A 27,442-nucleotide genomic window follows, 5' to 3' on the forward strand; every position below is an offset into this window, starting at 1 on the left:
CTACTTTTTGATAGTTTTGATATATTTTGAACAAAAAATTTTCTCTGAGAAGACATAGCCTTGTCCATGGTGGACAGAAAATGTTCTCTATCATTCATCATCAGGGAAACTGAGTGTATAAATGAGGTAAAATTTCATATCAGTCAGATTGGCACACATCACAAAGAACAAAACAACCAGTGATGGTAAAGGAAACCCGCATTCACTGCTTGTGGGAATGTTAACTGATCATATTTTGAGAAAACAATATGGACACTTCTCAAAAAAACTAGGAATTGAGCTTTAGAATAATAGGCAAATTTATATCGACATGCATGTTTACAGTCATACAAGTTAATCTAAAAAGTTGATATGAACAATGTTTCAGAAATCTGTAAACTGGTTTGCATTCCTTTTATTTATTTGTTTGTTTGTTTTGCTTTTTGGGGCACACCCAGTCTGAGTGATGCTTAGGGGTTACTCTTGGCTATGCACTCAGAAATCGTTCCTGGCTTGGGAGACCATGTGCGACACAAGGGGATTGAAACGCGGTCAGTTCTAGGTTAGCATGTGCAAGGCAAGCGCCCTACCACTTACACCACCGCTCTGGCCCTTGCATTCCTTTTTTGTGTGTTTTTTGTTTTTTTGTTGTTTTTGTTGTTTTTTTTTTATTGTTTTTGTTGTTTTATTTTGGGGTCACATGCACTATGCTCATGACTTACTCCTAGCTCATTGTTCAGGGATCATTCCTGGTAGATTTAGGAGACCATATATATTGGTGCTGGGATCAAACCTGAGTCATCTGGGTGCAAGACAAGTGCCTAACTGCTTTACTCTTTAGTTCTGTATTTTTTTTCCATTTTTTAAATTATGGTTCTCAAGAAACATAATTATTATTATAAATAGATATATGATGGTGGTTGTTTTTAGTAGCTGGGTGCTTTTTTTGTAGTTGCTAGGTTTTTTGTTTTGTTTTGTTTTTCTTCTTTTTTCCTTTTCTTTTAAATTGATATTTATAACCTCTAGAAAGAATCCTCTCAGTTTGGGGGTTGTTGTTTGTTTGTTTGTTTGTTTTTTCCCAACAGAACCACATAACTTGAATCATATTGTTCTGCCTCATGAATTGAGGGGGGGAAAAAAGGGAGGGTACTAGGACCAAACAGTATAAACATTGAGTGGAAATGAAAAATAATCAGACTCAAACAACAAACCCAGAGTCAATGACAACAGAGTCAAAACCCAATCTACAACAGGCTAGACACAGAGGGAAGCAGTTATACAAGTAGTCCGGGGGGGCAAGTAAGGGAGATATGGAATGCATGCTGGGAACAGGGGTGGAGGGAGGACAGTGCTTGTGGTGGGAATGGCCCTGACTCATTGTCACTATGCATCTTAAATATAAATGTGAAAGATTCGTAATTCACTTTGGTCACAATAAAAATTATTTTAAAAATAATGTTATTTCTCGGAGCACAGCGGTAGAGAAACATTTGCCTTGCACAGGGCTGACCCAGGACAGACCTCAATTTGATTCCTGGCATCCCATGTGGTCTCCCAAGCTAGGAGTGATTTTTTGTTGTTGTTTTTTTTGTTTTTTTGGGGCCACACCCAGTGACGCTCAGGGGTTACTCCTGGCTATGGGCTCATAAATCGCTCCTGGCTTGGGGGGGAAGAGGGGACCATATGGGGCACCTGGGAATTGAACCATGATTTTCTTATGGGACACCTGAGAATTGAATCACGATTTGTCCTAGGTTAACGCATGCAAGGCAAATGCCCTATCACTTATGTACCCTCACCAGGATCAATTTTTCAGCTCATAGCCAGGAGTAACCCCTGAGCATCACTGGGTGTGGCTCAAAAACCAAAAAAAAAAGTAATTTCTAGGGTGGAGTAATAGCACAGCAGTAGGAGGCGTTTGCCTGTCATGGGGCCAGCCTGGGACAGAGCCAGGTTCGATCCCTGGCATGCTATATGGTCCCTGAGCCTGCCAGGAGTAACCCCTGAGTGCCACTGGTTTTTGGGTGTGGTCCAAAAACAAACAAACAAAAAAAGAAATAATTTCTCAGTTATTTTTAAATTCAGCTAATGGTACAGTATTATTATTTATTTCTACATAGCTAAATATAGAGCCCTTTATTTTTCTTGATAAGCTTTATACTATCAGCCTCAAATAATCATTTAGTAGCCAGTTAGTAATAAGTATAGCTGTCTGTATATAGCTGTCTGTCAGAAATCACTTCTTTTTGTGTTTTGCAAAATAATTTTCTTAAGCACGTCTTAAGTTTAAAAAGCAGGTTTGGGGCCAGAGGTAGGAGGTAGGGCACTTACCTTGTATGCAGAAGGATGGTGGTTCAAATCCCGGCATCCCATATGGTCCCCCAAGCCTGCCAGGAATGATTTCTGAGTGTGGAGCAGGAGTAACCCCTGAACGCAGCCAGTGTGACCCAATAACCAAAAAATAAATAAATAAAAAGCAGGTTCGTTTTTTTTTCCTGAAGCATTTTTTCTCACCATGTCTTCTAAGTCTAAAAAATCTAGTTTTTAAGAAATATATAGTAGGTGGCTGCGATAGCACAGTTGGGATGTTTGCCTTGCACATGGCCGACCCAGGTTCAGTCCCCAACATCCTGTATGGTCCCCCTAGTCTGCCAGGAGTAAACCCTGAGCACAACAACAATAAAAAACAACAAAAAATGAAACACTATATTCAAAGATTTAACAGAAATAGAAAGTGTTAACTTAAAAGAAGTAATCATTACACTGTCAGGCACAGGGTTAAGTATTAAAAAAAAAAGAATAAGGGTCTAAGTCAGCTTATTAGCTAAATTAACATAGACTTTCTCTTTAAATGTCTTAATAGTCATGTTTATATAGCAGAATAATTTAGGGCATTCTTATTTGAAGAAATCTCATTTAATATTGCAAAATATATAACAGATGTTGAAGAAAATGAAGATGTTGGGGCCACCTCTCTGCCCACTCAGCCTCCCCAGTCATCGGCTACAGCTTACGACCCAGGCAGCAGCTACACTGGAATCCAGATTCCACCTGGCGCACACGCTCCTGCCAACACACCAGCAGAAGTGCCACATAGCACAGGTAGGAAATCAAAGTGTCACAAGTTCTGAACCTTCATAGATAAGAACTCTCCTTCCTGTATTGAGTTCAATTTGAACCCACAAGAAAGTGGAGTCCTTTTGTGCAACAGAACAGGATTTATTTCCCTGGTCCCTCAAAGAAAGAACCATTATTACAGAGCCAGAAGTAAGCCCTGAGCACTGCTGGATGTGTGTGTGAGAGTGTGTGTGTGTGTGTGTGTGTGTGTGTGTGTGTGTGTGTGTGTGTGTGTGTGTGTGTGTGTGAGTGTGTGTGTGTGTGTGTGTGTGAGTGTGTGTGAGTGTGTGTGTGTGTGTGTAATATGTCTTGAGCACTGCTGGATATGTGTGTGCACTGCTGGATGTGTGTATTTGTGTGTAATAAATCCTGTACACTACTGGTGTGTCTGAGCACGGTTGAGGTATGTGTGCATATGTTTGTCTGTGCACGTGCACTCCACACTACTTGGTGTTCAAGTGTCATTATAGATGGTATTTGGGGGACTGTACCTGGTGTTGGCATTAGTAACCAGGGTTGGCCATGTGCATGTAAACTCTGTAACCCCTGGACTATCCCTCTGAAATGAGATTTTAATATTGATCATATCTTAAAATAGTTTTTAGAAGATATATACTTATATAAATTATTACTAGCCTTAATTTGCATTATTCTTTTCTTCCCCTCTCTCCCTTCACCTTTATTGTTCAAGAATAGCACTAAGATGAGAAGGATTTGGAATAGGATGTGTCATATCATGCAGTATCTAACTGTCAGTCTGGGGCTTTACCCCTCAGGAGATCCGGGGTTACTTCCAGCAATGCTCAGTCAACATTGCCAGATGTTCAATGTTCAGACCTGAATATAGCTTAATTCATGACCAGTGGATCTGTGGGTACCCAGGACTACAACCTAACTCTATTATTCAGACTGTGCAGTGTCTCATATCAAACTCAGGGCCCTGCACATGCAAGCATGCAGCATTGGCTCATGAGGTATGACTCAGGTCCCAATATATAATTTTTTAATATATAATTTTTTTTGCCTTATACCTATACCATCTTGTCTATATGATAATAGCTATGGTTGATAAAGAATACTGACTTTGAGGCACAGAACTGAATAGCAGTTACACATCTTGGGTGTTTTGTATTGAACAAACAAATAACTAAAACAATGTTGTTGAAGTATTATCAACTGCCCTTAAATATAGTTCTGTCAAAACTAATCAACTTTAGTAGTCAATATATGGTATATAAAAATGTTTTAATTTTTTTCAAATAGTTTGTTTTGGGAACCATATGAGGTTCCAGGAATCAAACACAGTTTGGCTTGATGCAGAGAAGTCCCTTATCCACTCTACTGTCTCTCCTCCCTCCTAATATTTTACTTAATCCTCGCATGAAGGGAATGGGAATCCATGGTAATAAACTAAGCAACTCTTTCAAATTATTTAATTGATGGGATACATACAACTCTCTGAGTCCTGATTTGTACTGTATTTGTTATTAGACAACACGTCATTATTGATTTGATATTCAGGTGTTATCTCAGTTTACACAAAACAAATAGGTTTTTAGGATGAATTTAGTAACATTTATTTAATAAGGGAGGTTCAAAGCTTAAGCTCAGCAGGCCCAGTTGTCTCCCACATTCAGTTCAGTACTAGAGCCTGAGGGTTGGTACTGTGCTCAGGGACCTCCAGAAACACTTCCTGATATGTTGGGGATAGAAGAGTATACACTGGGCTCCACTCAATAATGGTTGGGAGGCCATGTGTTTCCAGAAATTGAACCTAGCCCACAACCCTCAACCTTGTACTGTCTCCCCAACCAGATTAAATAACATGCAATGGTTTTCTACTTCTGAGGCTGGAAAGATAGCACAGGAATTTGAGCCCTAGCTCTGACTGTTCCTATTTCCCCCGACCCCTGTCATTCATTGTCTGGTGTAGCCCCCAAAGCTCTGAACACTATGTGATAGGCCCACTGAATTAAACAAATAACAAAAAGTTTTCTGTTCTTGGTCTATAGAGATAAAAGCTTATAGGGCTGCAACACTGTGGGTTGAGGCTCTAATTTTAATTCCTGGCACTGCAAGGCCTTTTGAACACCATCACTTGAGCCCTGATGCCTCCAAAACACCCGTAACCCAGCTTCACTTCCCACCTCTCCACAAAAAAGCTTTCTTAATGTGTAGAACCAATTGCAATTATTCGCTTTCCTTTAACACTTCCAATTTTACATTATTATACATAATGCTTCAGTTTTTTTCTAAATGGCTTATGTATATAGATATAATTTTTACAGATTGTTTTTATACATTGATATTTTATACTTTTTCCCTGGCTTTATTGTTTTATGTTCTATATGATAATACTGACAAGCAAGCTGGGTAGAATTGATTTAGTAAATAAAATTTTGTTAAATGCTCTTAAGTATTTTTTATTTTTAATATTTAATATATACAGTATAGAATAAACAAAATCAGAAGTACAGGGTTTTGTGCCTTAGATAAATATTGCTTAAATTATTTTAAATAATAATCAAAAGTTCCATTACACAGGCATTTGTATAGGTATTCAGAAGTAAGAATATATTTGTGGTCAAATTTCTTCCTTATTAGTTTTCACTCTTTCCTAAGCCACAAACACAACTGTAAAACAACTTCTCTTAATGTAGGGGTTTTTTCCTCACTCTAAAATGAATTTTATCATCCTTCTAGTTATTTTTATTAAAGGGAAAAGTATGAACATTGATCGGTGTTATGTCTAACACAAAATCAGTCTTCAGCAAATTTGCTTCCTTTTATTTTTTCCCCATTTTTGTGCCAAAGAAAAACAGTGTATATTAATTGAGTTTAACCATATGAAATTATTTGTATTGATTTAAAAAAAATAATAAAATATTGATGTTTCCTATGTTCAAGAGAACACACAACATTTTCTGCTGATAAGATACCCATGACTTAATTTTAATGAGATAAATTTTGTTTTGGAAACGTACTATTCTCACCCAGTTACTTTCTTTTTTTAGAGAGAAAGCATAACATTTAAAACCTTTTGGAATATAGCTCTACATTTTAGGGGCACACTCTTCTGAACTTAGCATTTAAGCAATTAGCTATTTTATAATTAGATATTATTTCTTTCAACAGTGTAATAGTCGCTGCTATTTGGAAAGTAAACCTCAATTTGCTCATAGAAAAACCTAGTAAGTGACACAACCAGAATTTGATGTCTTAATGTTAACGTTTTGGCCCCTTCTTTCTAGGTCTTTCCCTCCAGGGAACTCATAGTCTTTAAATCAAAATCTGCTTGCTTTATGCTTTCCCCCTTGAGATTGGTTTAAAATAATAGATTCTCCTCATCTTAGTAGGCAGGTTTTTTTCTATTATATTTAGAACTTTTTTTTTTAATTCTCAGAGAAAAAGAAATAACATTTTAAGTTTATAAATATAACAGATGTTTCCCCTGTTACTCACTAGAGAATGATTTACTTTCTCTCATATAGAGCTCCAGGATATACTTTTATCAAAGGGAAATCCTTAAGATAGCTGAAAAGAATAGACCATGCTAATATACGATTTTTAGTTCTTTCACAAAAAGGCAGACTGGATCTGGGGATACCGAGAGGGCAGGGATCGCAATTGTTTGTGTTTGCCTCTTGTGTAACTACTGATATTTACCACTGTTTGCTATCAGATATAGAAGATATGATGTACAGGTTTTTTTAATCTCATCAGTCTTTTCCCAGTAAATGTTGAGGAAGAAGATTTCAGAAATTAATCTTCAAATACAATGAATAATAGGATTATTTCACAATTTATGATAGCCTTTTAATTATAAATGCAGTCACCATATAAATAGATTTTAAAAACTTAAGTATTTTATAATTGTGTTTCACAAGGACTGCGTTTGAGTTCTTGCATAGTTTTCCAAATTATTTATGTGCTGTATTTATAAGGCTTATATAAGCCTCCTTATAACAAATTTGGGGGCTTGTTTTGTTTTTGTTTTTGTCTTTGAAGCAAATACATTGCTATTTCATTGTACTTTTTGGCATAATCTTCTAACCAAGTCCTATTTCTCCACCGTAGTGGAATAATTTAATATTTGATTAGGAATGTTTATAGTGCTTAATTTTTATAATCTTAACATGTATTAATTATACTTACTATGCTGTATAAGTACCTAATTTAAAATTGACCTAAAGTTTCTTAGCATTCCTTTTTTATATAAACTAGAAGAAAGTTTTTAATTTCCAACTCAATTCAGCTATCCTCAGGAATGCTTTTTCAGTCACACCTTGTCAGCTTATTGCAGTATAGGGGGCCACAACTCATTTGCAAATTAACAATGAAAAACAATTTGACTATGGATTGACATCTCAAAAGATGAGTAACATAAACCTCAAAATTATGTTTAATGACCTAACAAGTTTATATTTGCTGATGTTGGTTTGCCTGGCCCCATGGCAGCATTGCCTTGAAGGTTGCCAAGAAAATAAACCTTGGTTCACATACAGCAAAACAAGTGAGAAGCAGCATCTCCTAATTGCTGCATGAGGTGTATTGTGCAACCAATGTGGTCTTTGCAGACTTGGTTGAAAGACTGGCCAGAAGTTCTTAATAAAATGCAGACCAGTGGTGACTGCTTGGACAGAGGGGTGGCTTCATAAGTCAACAGACTGAGCCTATCAGAACTGTGCGTTTTGCAATATTAAAGACCACAACAGGTCCAGAAGCTGATGCCCTTTTACAGTTCACTGGAATTCAAAAGCATTTCAGCTCTTCTATACTGGCAAGCAAAGTGAATTGTGTGTTAGCCTATAGGGAGCATTTTCTTTCATGATAGTGTAGTTCAAGTGAAAGTCTTTAAAAAAAATAGAAGCCAGCTGTGAATGCAACAGAAAACAGATTTTCAACTGTACCTCATCTATTTGGTTCCCATATCTGGAGAAGCATAATCAATTTAACTGGGTGGTAATTCATATAGTCAATAAAGCAACTAGAAAAAAATAATGCATGCCACCTACCTTTAAAATGTGTTCAAATTTTTACTTTTCTTTTTTTTTGGGGGGGTGGGGCTTGGGCCATACCCGGGGACTCTCAGGGGTTACTTGTGCTATGCTCCTGGCTTGAGGGACCATATGGGATGCCCTGGATCAAACTCAGGTCCATCATGGGTCAATCGCGTGCAAGGTAAACACCCTACCGCTGTGCTATTCTCTGGCCCCAATTTTTACTATGTTTTCATACAAATTGTTTTATTCTTATTGTTAAGTATAGCAGGTGCAAATTTGAGAATTTAAAAAGTAGACCAGAGAGAGAATGCAGTGACTAGATGCTTGCCAGACACCAAATATAGTTAGTTCTTGATCAAAGCAGGAGTAAGCCCTCAGCACCAATGGGTATGTTCCCAATAGTGAAACATTAAAAATGTAACTTTTTTTATTGTTTAAAAAGCACTGATATGCACTGACATATCAATTTCTAAGAGCATATACTCGGCTTGGCCCTGAAGTCTCCCAGTCATATACTAAGGTACCCCAGATATGCCACCACTGAGACTTTGAGACACTGAACTTCTGGACAAGCATCTCTTTCTTTAGTCCCTTTCATGGAACCTTCTAATCAGGTTGGCCAAAAATCTCTGCTGGTGCCCCTGGATCTCTGCAGAGTCACTAAATCTCACCCCAAAAAAACTAAGCAAAATTCCATGAATTAAAATCATAAAAATGAGTCCATTTTCTTTAAGGCTGATCTGAGCCTTTCTAACTCAAAAATTCTTTCTAAATTCTATTTTCAATCCTATGAAATCATCATTATAGGATTCTTTAACTATCATATATGCCCCTATAAACTTGAGTTTATTACTTTCCTTTCTTTTTATCCTTTTAATTCCAGTCTTTCTCACTATTTTATCTCTACAAATTGCATTTTAATTTAACTTATTTTGGAAGTATTTGGTATTTTGAGATTCAGTTTATTGATGTATGGTGATCATTTTTTTCATCCTTTTCTTATTGATTGGATAGTAGGAAATGTCTGGTAAACTTTTAGCATATTGTGGTGATATTTTCTAGATGATTAATATTCTTTATCTCTAGTACACTACTTTGCATTAATCAAGAATGCTACTTATTCCCTAAATGTGACAGTCATAACAAGTCCTAACAGGATGTTAAAATCACTTACCTATCAAATATGTAAAAAGAAAGTCTTTAAAACATAAGTTAGAAAGTTTGTAATGTATGATTTTTAAATTTTATACAGAGTGATAAAATAAGATTCACTCCGTAAGTTAAATTAATCTATAACTGTATTTCATTCTATCTCCTAACATTTATTTGCTAAGAAATCTAAACAACAGCATTCTTCTTCAAATATTTGGTAAATTTTAACTGAGAAGCAAGTTGAAGCTTCAGCCATAATAAGCTAAATGCTTTATAAGAACTGTAATGCTAGTATATATATGCAAAATCTCAAAATGTGTTTTCCTGTATATTTCTGCTCTAATCTGAAACACTAAATGAGAATTGTAATGGTTTCAAGAAAAGAATAATGAAGCTACTCTATAATCCTAAGTATTTTCTGAAAGAATACATTTTTTCTTATTTTCTAAGGAAAAAATCAATATATATAATATTTTTATATCCATTTTTGGTTTTTCTGATTCACAGGTGTAGCAAGTAATACCATCCAACCTACTCCACAGACTATTCCTGCCATCGATCCTGCAATTTTCAACACATTTTCCCAGGGTAAGTCAGCTTTTCTATGAACTATAGCATATCTCCTATTTTGGGGTGTTATTTTATCGCTTAACCTTACAAGTGCCATATTAGCAAAATGTTCAGGTATTTGGAAACACATTTCTCTGAATGCCTGTGTACACTAGAAATGACAACAAATCAGGATTGTTCTATGATATCAATAATATAAATTCTTGGGCCAGAGCCGTGGCGCAGTGGTAAGGCATTTATTTGTGTTGCACAAATAACGGCTGACCTAGGACAGACCACAGTTTGACCCCTGGCGTCCCATATGGTCCCCCAAGCCAGGAGTGATTTCTGAGTGTATAGCCTAAGTGTCACCGGTGTCACCCAAAAACCAATAAATAAATAAATTCAAGAAATTCTTCTCCCTTCCCCCCTTTTTCATTTCCTTTTTCTGTTTACTGGCCATAATGACATAAACAGTTGGCACGCTATTGTGGAGAGTTGTGCTAAATGTGTTTAATTAAAGAATATATTTTATGATTGTGTTGTAATAATCTTATCTGCACTGTTTTCTAATGAGAGTTATTTTTTTTATTTAAGCACCATAGCACTTGGTGCTTAAATAAAATTAAGTAAGCTTAAGTTAATTTGTTCATAATTAGGTGTCAGCTATTATTATATCATCTAAGAAGGTTTTCTAGGATCTGATCATACTTAAATACAATCTGAGTATAAGTATTTTGATGTTGATACAGTCAGGTTATTGATGTATATATTTTTTAATCTTTTTCTACTATTGTTTTTCCTTTTCTTTTTGTCTTATTACCCACACCCAGCTGTGCTTAGTCTTACTCTAGACTCTCTGTTCTGGGACCTGTCCAGGTGGTACTTAGAGGACCATTTGCATTTCCAGGGATCAAACCCAGTTTGGCTGCAAGCACCCATTTTATTTTCCAGGCTTTCTCAGCAGCCTCTCTTTTCTACTTTTCCAACTTGTCTCCGTTTTTCTTGCATTTACCTTATTTATTATGATATTTCTTTCATAATGTTTTTCATGTCTAATGAAATTTAGCCTCTCAATATTTAGAATGAAATGTTGATTTAATTAATGTCCACTGGTATTATGTCTGCAGATTTGTTTTCCAGCTTCATTTTTCTGGTTCCTCAGGAGCTGGCCCCTATACTGATTTCATCTCAGTTAGGAATAAGGAGATCCTTTTCTGATGGGTTGAAATAGCAGTTCCACAGTTACTTTGTCAGTACTCCCTTTGGATAGGAAGTTCTTTCCATAATTTTAAAGAGTCGTTTCATTGTCTTCTTGGCCTAGGCAGTGATCAATTGAGGAAGGTTATAAGAGTAGCATGGTTTTTTGTTTGGCTTTATATAGGATCCTATTTCAGTCTCATATTTAGATTCTCTTGACGTTTTGAACTTTTGACCTGCAAATAGGCTCCACAATCACATCAAAAGTCCATGATCTGAGTTCCATTTTTATCTGCTGTTTTTCTCTAGCAATATATGTCCATTCAGTTTGAGCTTTTCTAGATTGTCCCTGCTTCTTTTGTTAATGTTTCTGTTTTTAATTTTTCCATGTCCTCTTCTCTGCTTATCCTTTTTAATTTTAGGAGCTGTTTACTTTACCTTATCATTTTGTATGTTTCCGGAAGAACAGTGGTCAGCTTCATATGATTAAGTTTAACTTCCAGAGCCAGACCCCTTTGTTATTGGTGGTGGTGGTAGTGGTGGTGGTAGTTGGGGGCCACACACCATAGTGCAAGAGATTGGGGGTGTGTTACTACTCACTCAGTGTTTGAGGGTTGCTCTCTACAATACTCAGAGGACCATGCAGTTCTGGGATTAGATCCTGAGGGCTGAAGCTTTCAAAGCATGCACTCAAGCCCATTCAAGCTTTCTCTTTGGCCCATCCCTACTGCTGAGCTCCATCTTTGACTGCACTCCTCAAATTCCTTATTCCCACCAAACTGTCAGAAGATTAGATATGTTAGATTCAGAGACTCTTTAGCCTAACAAAAACCAAAAATGATGGTGACCAGAAAAAGTAATAACTTATACAATAAATATTGGAATTAAATTAGGTGGGTTTTAAGCAATTATAGACTAAATTATAGACTAAAAAAATGAATGACCCAAAAATATAGTATAAGATATTTGTCAGTAATACAGATAATCTGATCAATAAATACACATTAAACTTTATTTCTACATTTCCCTCTCTAGTTATGGTCACCTATAAAAACTGCAAAACCCACAGCCTTTGGGGTAGTTTAGGTGTCCCCAGTACTTGGACCCTGCACTAAATCAAGGACCAGATGGCCAAGAATCATGGATTATTCCTACTCCCACCTTCCTTAGCACCACTCCTGTGCACCCCCCTCTCCAGAAAGAAACTTTGCTTAAGATCTGAGGTGAAAATATATGTGAAAAAGGCAAAAATATCTGGAAGTCCATTGAGTCAGTTCAGAAATCGTATATAAGAGCATTAAACATATTATAAGAATTAAACAATATAGTTGTATTTGGATCAGTATGGCAAGAAAATAATCAAAATTTGATATTAGAATAGTTATCAACTGAAAAAGATGCTATCTCACAATCTGTTTGCCTCATTTGGTTGTTTTAACAGGTTTGACTAATGAAAAGTATTATTTCCTTATAGCTAAAGAGTCCTTCTGACATTACATCATTAATGTACATGAAAGTAACTGATACTCAAATAATAAAGAATGTATGGGGCCAGAGTAATCTTCTTTGCGTACAGCCAACCTGGATTCAATCCCCATCATCCCATATGGTCCCCCAAGCTTGGCAGTGGTAATTTCTGAACACAGAGTCAGGAGTAACCCCTGAGCGCCACCAGTATAGACCAAAACAAAAACAAAAAAAATTATGTCCAAAGCACCTATCAATGTATTAGATAAATCTCAATAGAAAAATGGAGGAAGAGAATATAAATTGATAATACCCACATGAAATGGAAATATCTAAAAAATACTAAGAATCAGGGAGTTAGGAAAGTAATTTAAAAACTCTTGAGTATGAGACAAGATGATAGCGCAGCAGTAGGGCATTTGCCTTGCACGTGGCTGACCCAGGATTGACTGTGGTTCAATCCCCCGGCATCCCAAATGGTCCCCCAAGCCAGGAGCGATTTCTAAGCACATAGTCAGGAGTGACCCTTGAGCGTCACCGGGTATGGCCCAAAACACAAAAGCAAGCAAACAAACAAAAGTTCTGAATCTAAATTTCTGAATGAGAATATTGAATTATTATCATGGCCAGTTTTAATAAACTTTATAAGATTCAACATTTTTTTAATTACCTTTGCAGTAACATTCATAGAATTCTTTTAAAGCAACATATAGAAACTAAAGTGTCAAAGAACTGAGAAGATATTACATGTTAGAAGAACAACTGTTTCATTTCAGGTTTTTTTTTAACATTTAAAACAATAAATTTTTTATGTTTTTATATTTAAAACAATAAATTTTATTTAACATACAAAAATAGAAGCTACTTTTTTTTTCTACCATTAAAACTTACTAGGTCTGAATCAGATATATAGCATGCATACTATGGAACTGAAAGGCATTTAGAATAACATTATTTAACATACAGAGAAATTCCTGCATGCTTAGTTGAACTAAGTAGTTCTTTCAAGGCTGATTTATCTAATGTCATACTGAAGTGGGCCTTTGGAGATCCTTCAGTTTAGCCATTTTTGAAACTCCCGTCAAGGACCACTAGGGTTCTATTACCCTCTGACCTGGCAGAAATGCATAGGCATTCTTTTCTGGGAATCAGCTCATGTGCAGTAGATCTTGCGATAAGTTCTCAAGCACGTAATCATGTTTCTTAAAAATATGTGCACATGATTATATTCTAGGTCAAGTTAGGATTGAACATTCTGCTTAGGTTATAGTTCTTATTCTTGAAGAGAGGCTGAGAGATTATAGTATAAATATCAAAGCTGTGGTGTCCTTGTATTACATAGGATATAGGATATATTATACATGTAGTTAATTTGCCAAAGTCCCCTAGCTTTGTACTGTTGGAATGAAAAGCTTACTTATGCCAGGTTTTAACTTTTAACAGATGTATAATTGTATACATAGTAATAGTAATGCGAAAATAAAAAGTATACCAAATTTATTGAAATATAACTAGATTGATAGGATATTTTTATGACCTTGGATTTTTATATTTTTGTTTGTGTTTATTTACCTGACCTCCACAGAAGACATTGATATATTATATCTTGATTGTTTTTCTTGAAGGGGATATTCATCTAACACCAGAAGACTTTGCTAGAGCTCAAAAATATTGCAAATACGCTGGCAGTGCTTTGCAGTATGAAGATGTAAGCACTGCAGTACAGAATCTACAGAAGGCCCTCAAGTTACTGACGACGGGCAGAGAATGAAGGCTTTGTGCCACAGCTCCGCACATGTTTAAAGAACTAACAGTCCGTTACTCCATCTTCAGCCTGTCAAGAGCACAGTTTGAAAAGACTTCAGCTTCACTGAATACAATGAAATCTGTGTCCGGGTATCAGATTCCTATTGAAGCTTTCAGCTGCCGCAGCTAGTTTTCATTGTCCACTTACTGGATCCAGTAATTTCTGGGTATATAGGGCTGATGTTGGCAAGATTCTAAAAATGTACAGTGAACTTTGCTTTAAAAAATGAAACACACTTCTATGAAATGTCTTGGGAATATGCTTCATATCTTCATTTTCATTTAAGAAATGTATTACTTTTAATATGGACAAAACACCATATACCTTCATTATAAACTCCCGAACTTAAACTTTAATAAAGTTCTCCAAAATAGTATAGATTAGAAATCAGTTTTGTTTTCTTCAGGATTTATTCTAATAGTGAACATAATAAAATGTTAACAATCTGAAAGAAATGATGTTCAGAATTAAATTTGAGTTAACTTTATTACAAGTTTAAATTTTCTTTGAAAGCTGAGGTAAAGAGAAAGGAAGTACATTTATACCTAATAATAATGTTGGCTACCCATTGAAATTGAGTGTGAATTGATATATGAGTGTCAGCAATTATACTGCATATATTGGAAAAGGAAAAAAAATGACATTTTTGTAATGCCTGGAAACTTGGTGCTTTGAGTTAAGGTTCTCTGCTGCTGTGGAATGGACTCCATAGAGTGTAAAGCAATGCGTGAGTGATGCAGATAATTATGAGAATTAAAATCTCAATTATTAAATATGTGTTTGGGGGAAATTATGGGCATACAATGTCACCTGCATTTGTGCTGTGTTGAAAAAATAAAAGGAAAGAATTCTTTTCACTATTCCTACTTACCCATGGAGGTAAACATTTGTTTTGGTTTGCATGTTAAGATTGTAGTTTTTTAAGAACTTGTCTTAGTTCTAGGAATTTTGAAGTAAGACTTTAAAAAAAAATAGATAACTGGGTGATACATCTGAAACTTATTTGTTCCTTTTTTTTAATTCATTCCACTAAGTTTAGAATTTTTCTACATAGAGGGTAGCAAATTATTGTACTTGGGCTTGCCACCTATTATTTTTTTAGTATATACTTTAATTGAGCTATCATAGTCTTGAGGCTTTTATAGTGCATAACTACTACCTCAATCCCTCTGCCAGTGTTTCAAGATCTCTTCACCTTTATCACATGGCCACTCCCTTCTCGGTTCCCAGTTGTATCATGTCTCAGGATTGTAATGTACTAGATATTTATTTTTTGTTCAAACACCGTGATTACAAGGTTGTTCATAATGGTTTTGTTTTTTGTGTGTGTGTGGGTTTTTTTGCCACAGATAAAGATAACGATTGAGTTACAGTCATACAGTATAGCAGCTTTCACCAATGTACATTTCCCACCATCAGTGTACTCAGTGTCCCTCTAACCCTCCCTGATGCCCTCTTCCATCCCACCGACTCTCGCCTATCTGCCTCTGGGGCAGGCATTTTACTTTGTGTTCTCTTGTTCTCTCTCTCTCTCTCTCTCTCTCTCTCTCTCTCTCTCTCTCTCTCTCTGTCTCTCTCTCTCTGTCTCTCTCTCCTTCCCTCCCTCCCTCCCTCTCTCTCCCTCTTTTCTTCCCTCCCTCCCTCTCCCTCTACACTCCCCACTAAAATTGTCAGTGCAGTTAGTGCTCTAATTGCAGGCACATTCTTTTTGGCAAGCTTCCTACCATAAAATGATCCTCCTGGCCCTCATCTCTATTGTTTCTGGATATCCACACACTGTCTTTTCTTTCCTTATATCCCACAGATGAATGAGCCCAATCTATGTCTATCCCACTTCCTCTGACTCATGACTCATTTCACTCATCAAAATAGTCTCCACAGCCATATAGATATAGGAAAATTCCATGACTTCATTTTTTTCTTAATAGCTGCATAGTATTCCATGTGTAAATGTACCAGAGTTTCTTTAGCCACTCATCTGTGGTCGGACACCTGGGTTACTTCCAGATTCTGGCTATTGAGATAAAGTCATACCCACTCATTTGTGTTTTTTTCTTTTATTATTTTTCTTAATATAAAATTATAGAATCTACAAGTCTACAGTATATATTATTTGTAACTTTTAGAAATTTTGCTGAGCCCAGTTATACAGTAGAAAAGAAAGTCATCAACTCATAGCCATCTTCTTTTTTACCATAAGCAACATGTAAGATGTGATGGGATGAATTTTTGTTTGTTTGTTTGGGGCCACACCCTGTGACGCTCAGGGTTTATTCTTGGCTATGCACTCAGAAATCACTCCTGGCTTGGGGTACCAAATGAGATGCTGGGGGATCGAATGTGGTCTGTCCTAGGTTAGCGCTTGCAAGGCAAATGCCCTACAGTGTGCGCCACTGCTCTGGCCCAGGATGAATTTCTAGACAGAATAAACTGTTCTACATTATTGCAAGAAAGAAAAACCTAGAAGCATGCCTTTTGAAAAGTATGTAGGGTTCAGAGCTTGCATTGAAACATAGTGTTCAGGGGGCCGGCGAGGTGGCGCTAGAGGCAAGGTGTCTGCCTTGCAAGCGCTAGCCAAGGATCAGGACCACGGTTCGATCCCCCGGTGTCCCATATGGTCCCCCCAAGCCAGGGGCAATTTCTGAGCGCTTAGCCAGGAGGAACCCCTGAGCATCAAATGGGTGTGGCCCGGAAAAAAACAAAAAAACGAAACATAGTGTTCTGATACATTTCTCTATAATTTGACTAAAAAATTGTACTTGGGATGATCTTTTTGTTTGTTTGTTTGTTTTTGGGCCACACCTGTCGGTGCTCAGGGGTTATTATTCCTGGCTATCTGCTCAGAAATAGCTCCTGGCAGGCACAGGGGACCATATGGGATGCTGAGATTCGAACCAACCACCTTAGGTCCTGGATTGGCTGCTTGCAAGGCAAACGCCGCTGTGATATCTCTCTGCCCCCCCCCCCTTTTTTTTTGACTTGGGATGATCTTTAATGTTATTAGAAGTAAATACTGGGGCCGGGCGGTGGCGCTGGAGGTAAGGTGCCTGCCTTGCCTGCGCTAGCCTAGGACGGACCGCGGTTCGATCCCCCGGCATCCCATATGGTCCCCCAAGAAGCCAGGAGCAACTTCTGAGCGCATAGCCAGGAGTAACCCCTGAGCGTCACAGGGTGTGGCCCAAAAACCAAAAAAAAAAAAAAAAAAAGAAGTAAATACTATCATCAGATTTTTATTTAAAAGTGTTCACACTAAAAAGAAAACATTTTCAAGCTTGCCTGTTGCTCCCACAAGGGAGAGCATGAGGGAGAAGAGAGTGTGGAAGCTTGAAGTGCTCTTTGAGGTGTGGTAGCTGCCCTGTCTATGAAATGGAAGCTCTCCTATCTTTGGTAGGGCTGAGCAAATCATAGTGCTTAGGGCCCTTAAATGAAGGATTCTACACCTGTAGCACTTCATAAACATTCAGTGTTAACACTAATGTAATCAAAATCATGTAAGTTGCTAATAACTTATTTCCAATGTGTCAGGAAAATATACTTGTCTCTGTGATCCATTGCTTAAAAATATGTTTTATGGGAGAGAGTAAACTTGATAACGAATTCTTTATAAGCTTTGTATTTCTTTGCATAAAGTAGACAGAATTAGAAACATGCTGGTATAACATTAGGGTAAACAGTGTCCCACTAGTCATTCATACATTTCCTGAGGGGCTTCTATACTGTCCTTGAGAGAGGAAACAGGATTTAGGGATGAGGGAAAGGGGAGTCCTGCCTCAGGATTTATGTTCCAGTGGGGTAAAAGCACAATAAAAACTATCTTCTACTGGATTCAACCAGTACTATTCAAAAGTTATTATTAGAAATGTAAATCTCAGGCCCTATTCCAGTCAGAAACTTGGGGTTGTGGCACAGGATTCTCTCCCTAAGTGAATGGTTCAGCATGGTGGAGAGCAGAAATTCTTAGAGTTTCTTCTGGTTTGGGTTTGATTTGCTCTCTGAACCAAACCCAGCAGATTACTTCTGACAGACTCAGGGATCTTTTAGGGTGCTGGGTTAACCCAGGTTGGCCACATACAAGGTAGGCACTCATCATCCTGCTCTACTTGGATCTCTGGCCCCAAGGAGGATTGGTCTGAAGCAATAAGGGTGCTGCAGTTTCTGGAACCCTAGCACCAGTGTCACCTGAAACCCCTTCTAAAGTGTTGAGAAACACTTCAGTCATTTATATATTGGTGATGAATGTTCAGAGCAGAGAATACCAATCCAGTACCAAGTGGGAATGCTTTAAGTGTGTGCATTAATGTGTGCATATTTCAATAAGATCATATTGATAGGGCCGGAAAAGAGCACAGTGATAGGGTGTTTGCCTTGCATGTGGCCAACGCAGGACAGATGGTGGTTCGATTGCTAGCATCCCATATGTTCCCAGAGCCTGCTACAAGGATTTTCTGAGCAGAGAGCTAGGAGTAACCCCTGAAAGCCACTGAATGTGACCCAAAAACTAAAAATCATTGATAGGATTCACTGAAATATTTTGTTTGGCGGGACCACTTCTGACTTGCTGCTGGGTCACATCCCTGGCAAGGAATGGATCACGTGGTGCCAGCCATAGAAGCTAGGAACCCATCTGCAAAAGCTTCAGGCTATTGGGCTATCTCCCTTGTGCATAACTGAAATCTTTGAAGGAGAGCATTCCTGGAGGAGGTGAATATGGGAAGTGGAACAAGAAGGAGGAAGGCTGATGAAAATTTCTTGTATATTTTTATATTTGAAACATGATTTACAATACTATTATAAGTTTACATACAACTTTCCATGCTAATGCCTGTCATTCCCCACTCCCAACCCTGAGAGATCCCAGTTCCGTAGACCAGTTTATAGATTCTGTTGTCTGGTTATTCTGTTTCTTTGGTACGTCTTCCAGTGTCCCACATACGAGAGAGATAATGGACCTGTTTTCATACTGACTTCACTCAGCATGATACTTCATAGTTCAAAACACATTTTGGCAAACTGCATCATTTATTTTTTTTGTTTTATTTGTGTTTGTTTGTGTCCCACACCTAGCAGTGTCCAGGGCTTACTATTGATTGCATTCAAGGATCATTCCTGGCAAGGCTTGGGAAACTATAGGGTCAAAGGGTTCAAATTCAGGTCAGTCACATGCGAGGCAAGCACCCTACCTGCTATATATTCTCTGGCCTGATTTAGCACTTCTTGAAGCTGATTAGAATGGCATCATCCTCTGTTAGTAGGAATATTGTCTGGTTCAGCCTTTTTGGAAACAGATGAACTCTTCTCAAAAAGAAAAAAATGAATTGGGCTTCCATATAACCCACCAGTTCCACTTCTTGGCATCTACCCCAAGGGCAAGGGCTCAAAAGCTCTATCTTGGAGCCAGAGTTATGGTACAGTGCAAGGAGCACTTGTCTTGCATATATGGCTGACCTAGGTTTAGTCCCTAGCACTACAAGTCTCCTGAGCCCCTTCAGGAGTGATCTCACAGTAGCAATAGGAGTATCACCGATATGCACAACTTGGAGTGTGCTCCCCTCCCACAAAAAAAAAAAAAAGACAAAATCTTATATGAAATTTGATTTATTTTATTCTGAGAGAGATTTTAAAATGGTTCTACAAGTAGCTTCTTGTGATTGAACTCTAAAGAATTAAATTGAATTGTGTGTGGAGACTAGCTAGTGTCCAAGAGTGGAATCAGAAGATCAGTTAAAAGCATGACAGTACTTAAAGTGATTTATGATGACTTACATGAGAATAGGAGTGTAAATAATAAAAGCTATTGTTTTCTATCTGCTTATATGACATTTTTATTAAACTGGTTTAAAAGAAATAGTGACAGTTCATTCCCAGTTCATTAGCCTAAATGTCTAGAAGGAATGAACTTGTGCATTGCAGTGGGAATGGCCAAATTCTGCTGACATTTCATTGAAGTCCAGTTTTCCCAAGTTCTTGTGACTATCCCAAGTGAAATTACTTGATAACATTGTTTTGTCAGTGTAGGCAGGGGAGAAAGAAAAAATAAGATAAAACTGTCCACAGTGCCTGTCACAGTCATCACACCAAATCTCTGAAACTGGAGCTGTAAGCCAAGAAGGGTTCCCATGATTAGCATAGCCAGATAAGTTTCCAGATTTCAAGATTATGTCGACCCCTAAAAAATTCCAGTTATGGGTCTTGGAAATAACATTTCATATGCTCAGATAATTTAGATATGTATCTAGAATACATATCTAAATATGTATTCTAGAAGCAAGAGTGCTATGTATTTTGAAAGGTTTTTTCTTGAGTATAATAGTAATAGACAAAGCAATGACTGAGGGTTATTTTTATATCTTCCTATCTATTACCTTATTTTGTTTAATAATCATTTTATGTAGAAAAGAAGATCTGATCGATAGATAGACCTCCACAAATAGAAAAGTTCTGTTTTTAAGAGATCTCAAGTTTTTAAGACAACCATCATTTAAGACAAAAGTGTGCTTACCTGGCTGGCTATAATATTTTATTTCTGTATAGAATATGACTGCAGGTTTATTCATTAGAGAACTTTGTAGGACTAATTTTAGAAAGCAATACTTTGTCTTAATTGATAAAATTCAATATATGTAGGGACAGAGTGGTAGCACAGTAAGTGGAGTACTTGCCTTGCAGATGGCCAATCCATATTCAATTCTCAACACTTTATATGGTCCCCTGAGCCCACCAGGTGTGATCCCTGAGCACAGAGCAAATGTTCTGTTATTATTTAGTAATGATAAATTATATTTGGTTTTCATTTAACTGTTGCAACAGACACTGTTCACCAATATTTTAAAATTATCATTTGTCCCTGGATATCTGGTGAAGTTTCTCAGAATAATATTTTTAATCACAAAGTATGTGCATATGATAGCATATGAGTTTTCTACAGCTTTCAGCACATACAACCACAAAAGAGGATGTGTAAAGACTTCCCATGTATTGAGTTACTGAAGGCCAAGGTCTAATGTAGGACAATATAATGATGTAAGTCATGCAGTTTGCTGCAATATGGTTGGAACTGAAACTGTGTTAAGTGAGGTAACCAGAGAAGGGCAAACAGGATAGCCTCCTATATTCTCTGTGGTTTATCAAAGAACTTGAAAGGAAATGCAGTGTATTAAAGGTAGGGAAGCCTAGATCACCCTTGACTCCAGAGTATAGGAAGATAGAGAAGGAAAGAAATTGAAGGGGGAAGTAAGACATAGATGGAAAACAATGGGGGTGGGGAGAGTCAGGGGGTTCAGGTACATTCACAGTATAAAAGAATGATAGGGGACCACAGTGCAAGGTACTTGCCTTACATTCAATCAATTCAGGTTCTCTCCCTGGCATCCCATACGGTCTATGGTGCACCAATAGGACACAGAGGCAATATTAAGCCCTGAACACTGACAATGTGGCCCAAAAAGAAAAAAAGTGGCCTAGCTAAATGCTAAACCATAAAGTTAAAAACACAGAAAGCATGAGATCCAAACTTCATCAAAGGAACTCAAAAATGTGCCTGTCGAGGATGCAGGCTGGGTGGCGGAAGGGAACCTGGAAAACTGGTGGAGAGAAGCTGAAGCTGATTGTGTTGGGACACTGTATGTCTAAAACTCAACAATGAATAATTTTGTATTTGATGGCTGCTTTAATGATATTTTATTTTATAAAAAAAAGTAGTTGAAAAGTTCACAGTATATTTTCATTTAAATGTTTTCAGGCATTTTGCTCACTATTTTGGCAGGTGTGAAATAATATGACTAGTTTGGAGATACCGTGCTGTTCACAATAAGTCTCTTGACAATGAGAAATGAATCTTATTGTAAGTTTGAGTCTTTTTAAGTCACCTTCTCAGAAAAGTCTCAGAATTTAGTGTTCCAAGTTTTTTTTAGCAATCTTGGTAAACTGAATAATCCTGGAAATTTGAATTCAATCCTAATGAAGTGTTGAAAGATTTAGTAATGCTGATGAAGGTTACCAAACTCTTTGATTCACTAGGTCTTAAAAACAATCTATTTTTTTCCTTCCCTTTTTATGAAGAATGAAAGTGAAACCCAAGAGACATGTACTTCCTTAAAGAGGCTCACATTTGGTAATAAAAAGAAATGAAAAAAACTCCCAATCTCAGTCCACGGGTAGCATCATCTACTTTCTTTGAGGACTATGATTTCAAAACACACAAAATGCATCCTTAATATTTTTATATTTCACCGCCAAAGTTTATATGTGAATGTAACTAAATATAATTAATTGGTTTATCAAACATACCATATTCACTCATCATGATTCTTAAAAGTCTTCAGAACACCACATAAACCATCTAGAGATTCCAAGTTCAACAAAGATGAGAAACACTCATTAATAGATCTCTCATCATCATAGTAAATGTAATATCAAATTGTTGATTTTATGATGATCTTTTTTTTTGGGGGGGCACACCTGGTGGAGCTCAAAGGTCTCTCCTGGCTCTGCACTCAGAAATTGACCCTGGGGGGCGGCTCAGGGGATCATATGACATGTCAGGAATCAAACCCACGTTTGTCCCAGGTCGGCAGCATGCAAGACAAATTCCCTACCAGTGTGCTGTCACTCTGACCCAAAAATAATGACTGTGATTTTTTATTTTTTTTGTATTTCCTATCAGAGGGCATTTAATTTTGTCCTTTATTACATCATGAATTGAACTGTGAGGAATTTTAAGTAATACTAAATATATTTTGAAACACAAATAAATATTAATTATTACATGTATTTAAGTACAAAGAAAAGATTACATGAGATTATAATTTATTAATTGAATTTAACATTTTTTAAAAATAATATTTTATTTAAGCACCATGATTACAAACATGTTTGTCATTGGGTTTCATGATGTGAACAAGAAACTTACCTAATTTTGTCATTTCTACCTAAAATTTAGTGTTTCCTATAATTATTACTATAAACAGTCTACTGTAATATTCATAATTTTTGACACACAATAAAAATTATAGCTTAGAGCTAGAGCCATAGCACAATGGGGATGGCATTTGCATATACACATTGCCAACCAGGATTCTATCCTTAGATTTCATATGGTCCTAGGAGCCCAACAGGTGTGATTCCTGAGAGTAGAGGCAAGAGTAACCCATGAGCATCACTGTCTGACTGCTATTGGATATGCAGACCTCTATGAAATAAATATGCAAAGCTAGAAGGACTATAGTCTGAGAAGAGGGGATGAACAGGTAATTCAGGGACCCTTAATTTCTAATTACTGGTATGCCCTATTGTGGGGGGGCTTGTATCATTCTTTTATCTGACTCCTCTCCCAGAAGACATTCAGAGAAATTCACATAAGCTACTCCAGGTCCCTTTGATATATAAAGGTCTATGTAGATTAGATTAGCATAGATAGGTAACTGTGTGATGTTTGTCCTTTCTTCCTGTGTTTACTTGTTCTAAACAATAAATACTGTATGTGAAAGACAGTCAGGGCTCTTAGTCCAGGAGCCTATGAGCCTTTTGATCCCATACTTTTCTCTCATGTCTATCTTGCTTTTTAATCCTCTTCAGGTTTGTTCACCTGGGACTAGGGCTGGTGACCAGCAACCTATAAATCTACCCAAAATTACAGCTTCTACCAGATACGTAGTATAGAAAAGAAAAACAAACTTGAAGTCATCCATCCTGACTGGGTAAAAGTCAGACAGAGCTTGGAAGCTGTAGTTTGAGATTCCAATCACCAAATAGACAAGGGGCATTTGGAGGATTGCCTAGATGCATTGACCACTATGATAAATTGCTACAAAAAGAACAAATACAAGTCAAAATTAAAATATTATTTCTCACCACTTAACAACTCTAGCATCCAGAACAGCACTGACTGAAAATCTACTAGGCATAGGGAAGAACTAAGTAGGCAGAGTCCCACTTTTTGCTTATATATACACTTCTCTCTTGGCTGAACAATTTGATCATACAACTCAAGAACTTTTTAGGTCAATATGCCCCAGGCTGCAATTCTGAAACCCAAAATAATAGTCTGATATAACAAGTGGTAACACACAAGCCTTAACATGGTTGTTATAACTAGATCAGATTTAAGTTTGGGGATCAGTACAGTCATTATTGAGTTATTCTCACTACTTTGAAATTATGACATGACTATACATACTCCAAATTTTTTTATTAATAGATTAAAATAAATATTAATATACCACAATTTATGACATTTCATTTTTATTTATAGTGGAATATTTTACACACAATTTTAAGTAGAATAATGACATCCAGCCCTCCCCAATACCTATAACATCAATTAATATTCCCAATATGCTTGGTCAATAGAGACTTTACAGGGCCAGAATGATAGCAGGGTGTTAGCCTTGCACACTGCTGACCCAGGAAGGACCACGATTCAATCCCCCGGTGTCTCATTAGATTGCCCAAGCCAGGAGCGATTTCTGAGTGCAGAGCCAGGAATAACCCCTGAGCATAACTGGATGTGGCCCAAAAACCTAAAAAGAAAGAAAGAAAGAAAGAAAAGAAAAGAGACTTCACAAATTAGGCTAAGATTGACTCTGAAGTGGCACATTATCCTGAGTCACCCAAATGAGCTCAAAGTACATACTTTTGTTTAAAGCAGAAAGTATTCTACTTCTGGTCCAAGATGATCAGAAAAAGATTTGCTCTGCCTTCACAAACTTTGAAGAGGGAACAAAGAAAATGATGAGCCAAGGAATGTGGGTGGCTTCTAGAAACTGGGAGAGACAAGAAAATAAATTGTTTTGTAGATGCTCCAGAAAGGAATATGACCCTATCAATGTATTTAATTTTTTTTTGGAGAGGCCTCCACCATATTTTGGCCTTCCATAACTTCATAAATGTGTGCTTTTTACACACATCTCTTTTGTGGTCATATTTGACAAAAGCTATAGAAAACTCACTATCATGCTGTGTATTAAAATTAATATAATGAGAAATTTCACCAAAGATGTCCAGACATAAACAATAGTTTAAAAATATTGTTTAACCGTGTTATAAATTAAAGAAAAACCAAATGTAATTTATTATTACCAAATATTAGGGTCTTCAGGGACCCAAAAGTGAGAGCTATCTATAATTTTGACAAGAAATTACTTCTGTAGCAGTGGTTTTTGGAAAAATCTTAAGTATAGTTGTCATTCAAGCTTGATTTTTTTCTTTCTTTCTTTCTTTCTCAAGGGTTCTTATTTTTTTCTGGCTCCCACCATTTTAGAATCTGGATTACATTCATAGATGCATTTCATTTCTGAATGAAAGATGCCAAGGAAAGAGTGATTTTAATAATTGACATTATTACTTTATGAGCTTCCAAATGAACACAAAGCTACTAAATTATTATTCTAGGAATCCATTGTAGGAAAATGAAAACCCATAAAGGAAATGTCTGCCAAAGAAGACATGTTTTCCAATCCCAATGGTGAAAGTCTTTCTGGTAAATACTGAATTCTCTGGATCAACTTCTAATCTTGCTATATAACATGTGAAAACCATGGAGTGCAAGCTGTTTTATGTTTCAAGTGATGCATCCTTCACAGATTGGTGCTTTGTATTTCATCTTGTCATATATGGTGCTATTCTAAATATGACAGTAAAATCAGAATCAAGGATTTCTATAACGTGTGCACACAATGAGTTCCCATACCTTACCTATTAAATATAAATAATATTTCAAGTAATTAAAAGGAGCTTCTTTAAAATTCTTGGGGAATGTTTGATAAGTATGGAAAATACATTTCCATTGATTATTTCTTTAGTCTATCAAGGGGGAAAATTCTTCGAAATTCCAATAGAGATGTTTTTTTCTTTATGGAAAACTTTTATTATCAGGTAGCCAAAAAGAGTTTTGTAAACAACAGGAATGCATTTCAGCTATTTGACACAACTTGCAAGGCACTTAACATAACATCCATATGCTCTTATTACAAACAAAAATTTACATCCTCTTGTAACAAAAATGCTTATTAATGGTATATAAAGTGCAATAAAAACACAAAATTAAAAATATTAATCAATTTTCTTTTGTGAGTATGCATAAAACAGTTCAATTTTTATTTCTCAAAACTAGATCCTTTGGGTAATTGAAGCATGCTATCTGGTCTTTGGACAAAAGGAATAGCAAAACTTGAATGCTGTCAACTTCCTCCTGTACAAAATCTAATGTAGTCAATACATGCTTCATGAACTTTGAGGCAATTTCTAGAATTTATAGAACATATGCTTTATTACTAATGATAATCTGAGCCTTTCTGATTTCAACTACATAAAGCTGTGTTAAGTGGCATTGATGATTATTTGGGGGATTCTAGGAATGCTTTGCAAAGGATTTTATAAAATAGAAAAAAATGTATTTTGATGATAAATTTTACCTGAAATATCCATAAAAATGTGGGCCCGGAGAGATAGCACAGCGGCGTTTGCCTTGCAAGCAGCCAATCCAGGACCAAAGGTGGTTGGTTCGAATCCCGGCGTCCCATATGGTCCCCCGTGCCTGCCAGGAGCTATTTCTGAGCAGACAGCCAGGAGTGACCCCTGAGCACCGCCGGGTGTGGCCCAAAAACCAAAAAAAAAAAAAAGGAAAGTTGCTCTTTATATTGCTTTCATTTACTTTTCTGCAATTGTGTGGTCTGACAACTGAAGAACATCTTTCTAATAACAACCCTCAATGAATATCAGAATTTTATTGGTGTTTCCAGATAACAAAATACTTCCTAAATGTTTTCACATTGTAAGGTTAACAAAGACAAGTGGCAGAAGATAAGTGCTAATGAGGAAAACAGCTTATACTAAAAAGCTCTGATTTAAAAATATTTTAGTTTAATACAAATTAGTATGACATTTCATGCTTCTAAAGAAAATCTGCAGAAATCTATCTAAGTTAGGATTGTCAAAATACTGTAAAATGATGAGTAGCTCAAACACAAATATGAAAACTCAGGATAGGTGCATCTTGGTCATCTTGGAGATGATAAAGGATAAACTCTGGCTTCTTCTGTCATTGGTATCACCATCTCCTAAAGACTTTTTGTCATGTGCAGACAGGAAATATAATGTGTCAGATACTCCCTTTTTTTTAAAATCTTCCTTCAGAAATTGTTTATATCACTTCCATTCAAAACCCCTTTAG

The 27,442-nt window shown here is 36.7% G+C and overlaps 1 protein-coding gene across 1 annotated transcript in view; it reads left to right on the forward strand.

Moving 5' to 3' along the window:
- Window positions 1-15,144, forward strand: part of VTA1 (vesicle trafficking 1) — a 73,826-nt gene extending 58,682 nt beyond the window's left edge. The window contains exons 6-8 of the mRNA XM_049789361.1: window positions 2,920-3,081; window positions 9,759-9,839; window positions 14,093-15,144. Of these exons, the coding sequence (XP_049645318.1) occupies window positions 2,920-3,081; window positions 9,759-9,839; window positions 14,093-14,238 (389 nt within the window). The 3' untranslated portion in view covers window positions 14,239-15,144. The remainder of the gene's footprint in view (window positions 1-2,919; window positions 3,082-9,758; window positions 9,840-14,092) is intronic.
- The last annotated feature ends 12,298 nt before the right edge of the window (window positions 15,145-27,442 follow it).

This window comes from Suncus etruscus, chromosome 15 (genome assembly GCF_024139225.1).
Source record: "Suncus etruscus isolate mSunEtr1 chromosome 15, mSunEtr1.pri.cur, whole genome shotgun sequence".
In the NCBI taxonomy this organism is placed as follows: Eukaryota; Metazoa; Chordata; class Mammalia; order Eulipotyphla; family Soricidae; genus Suncus; species Suncus etruscus.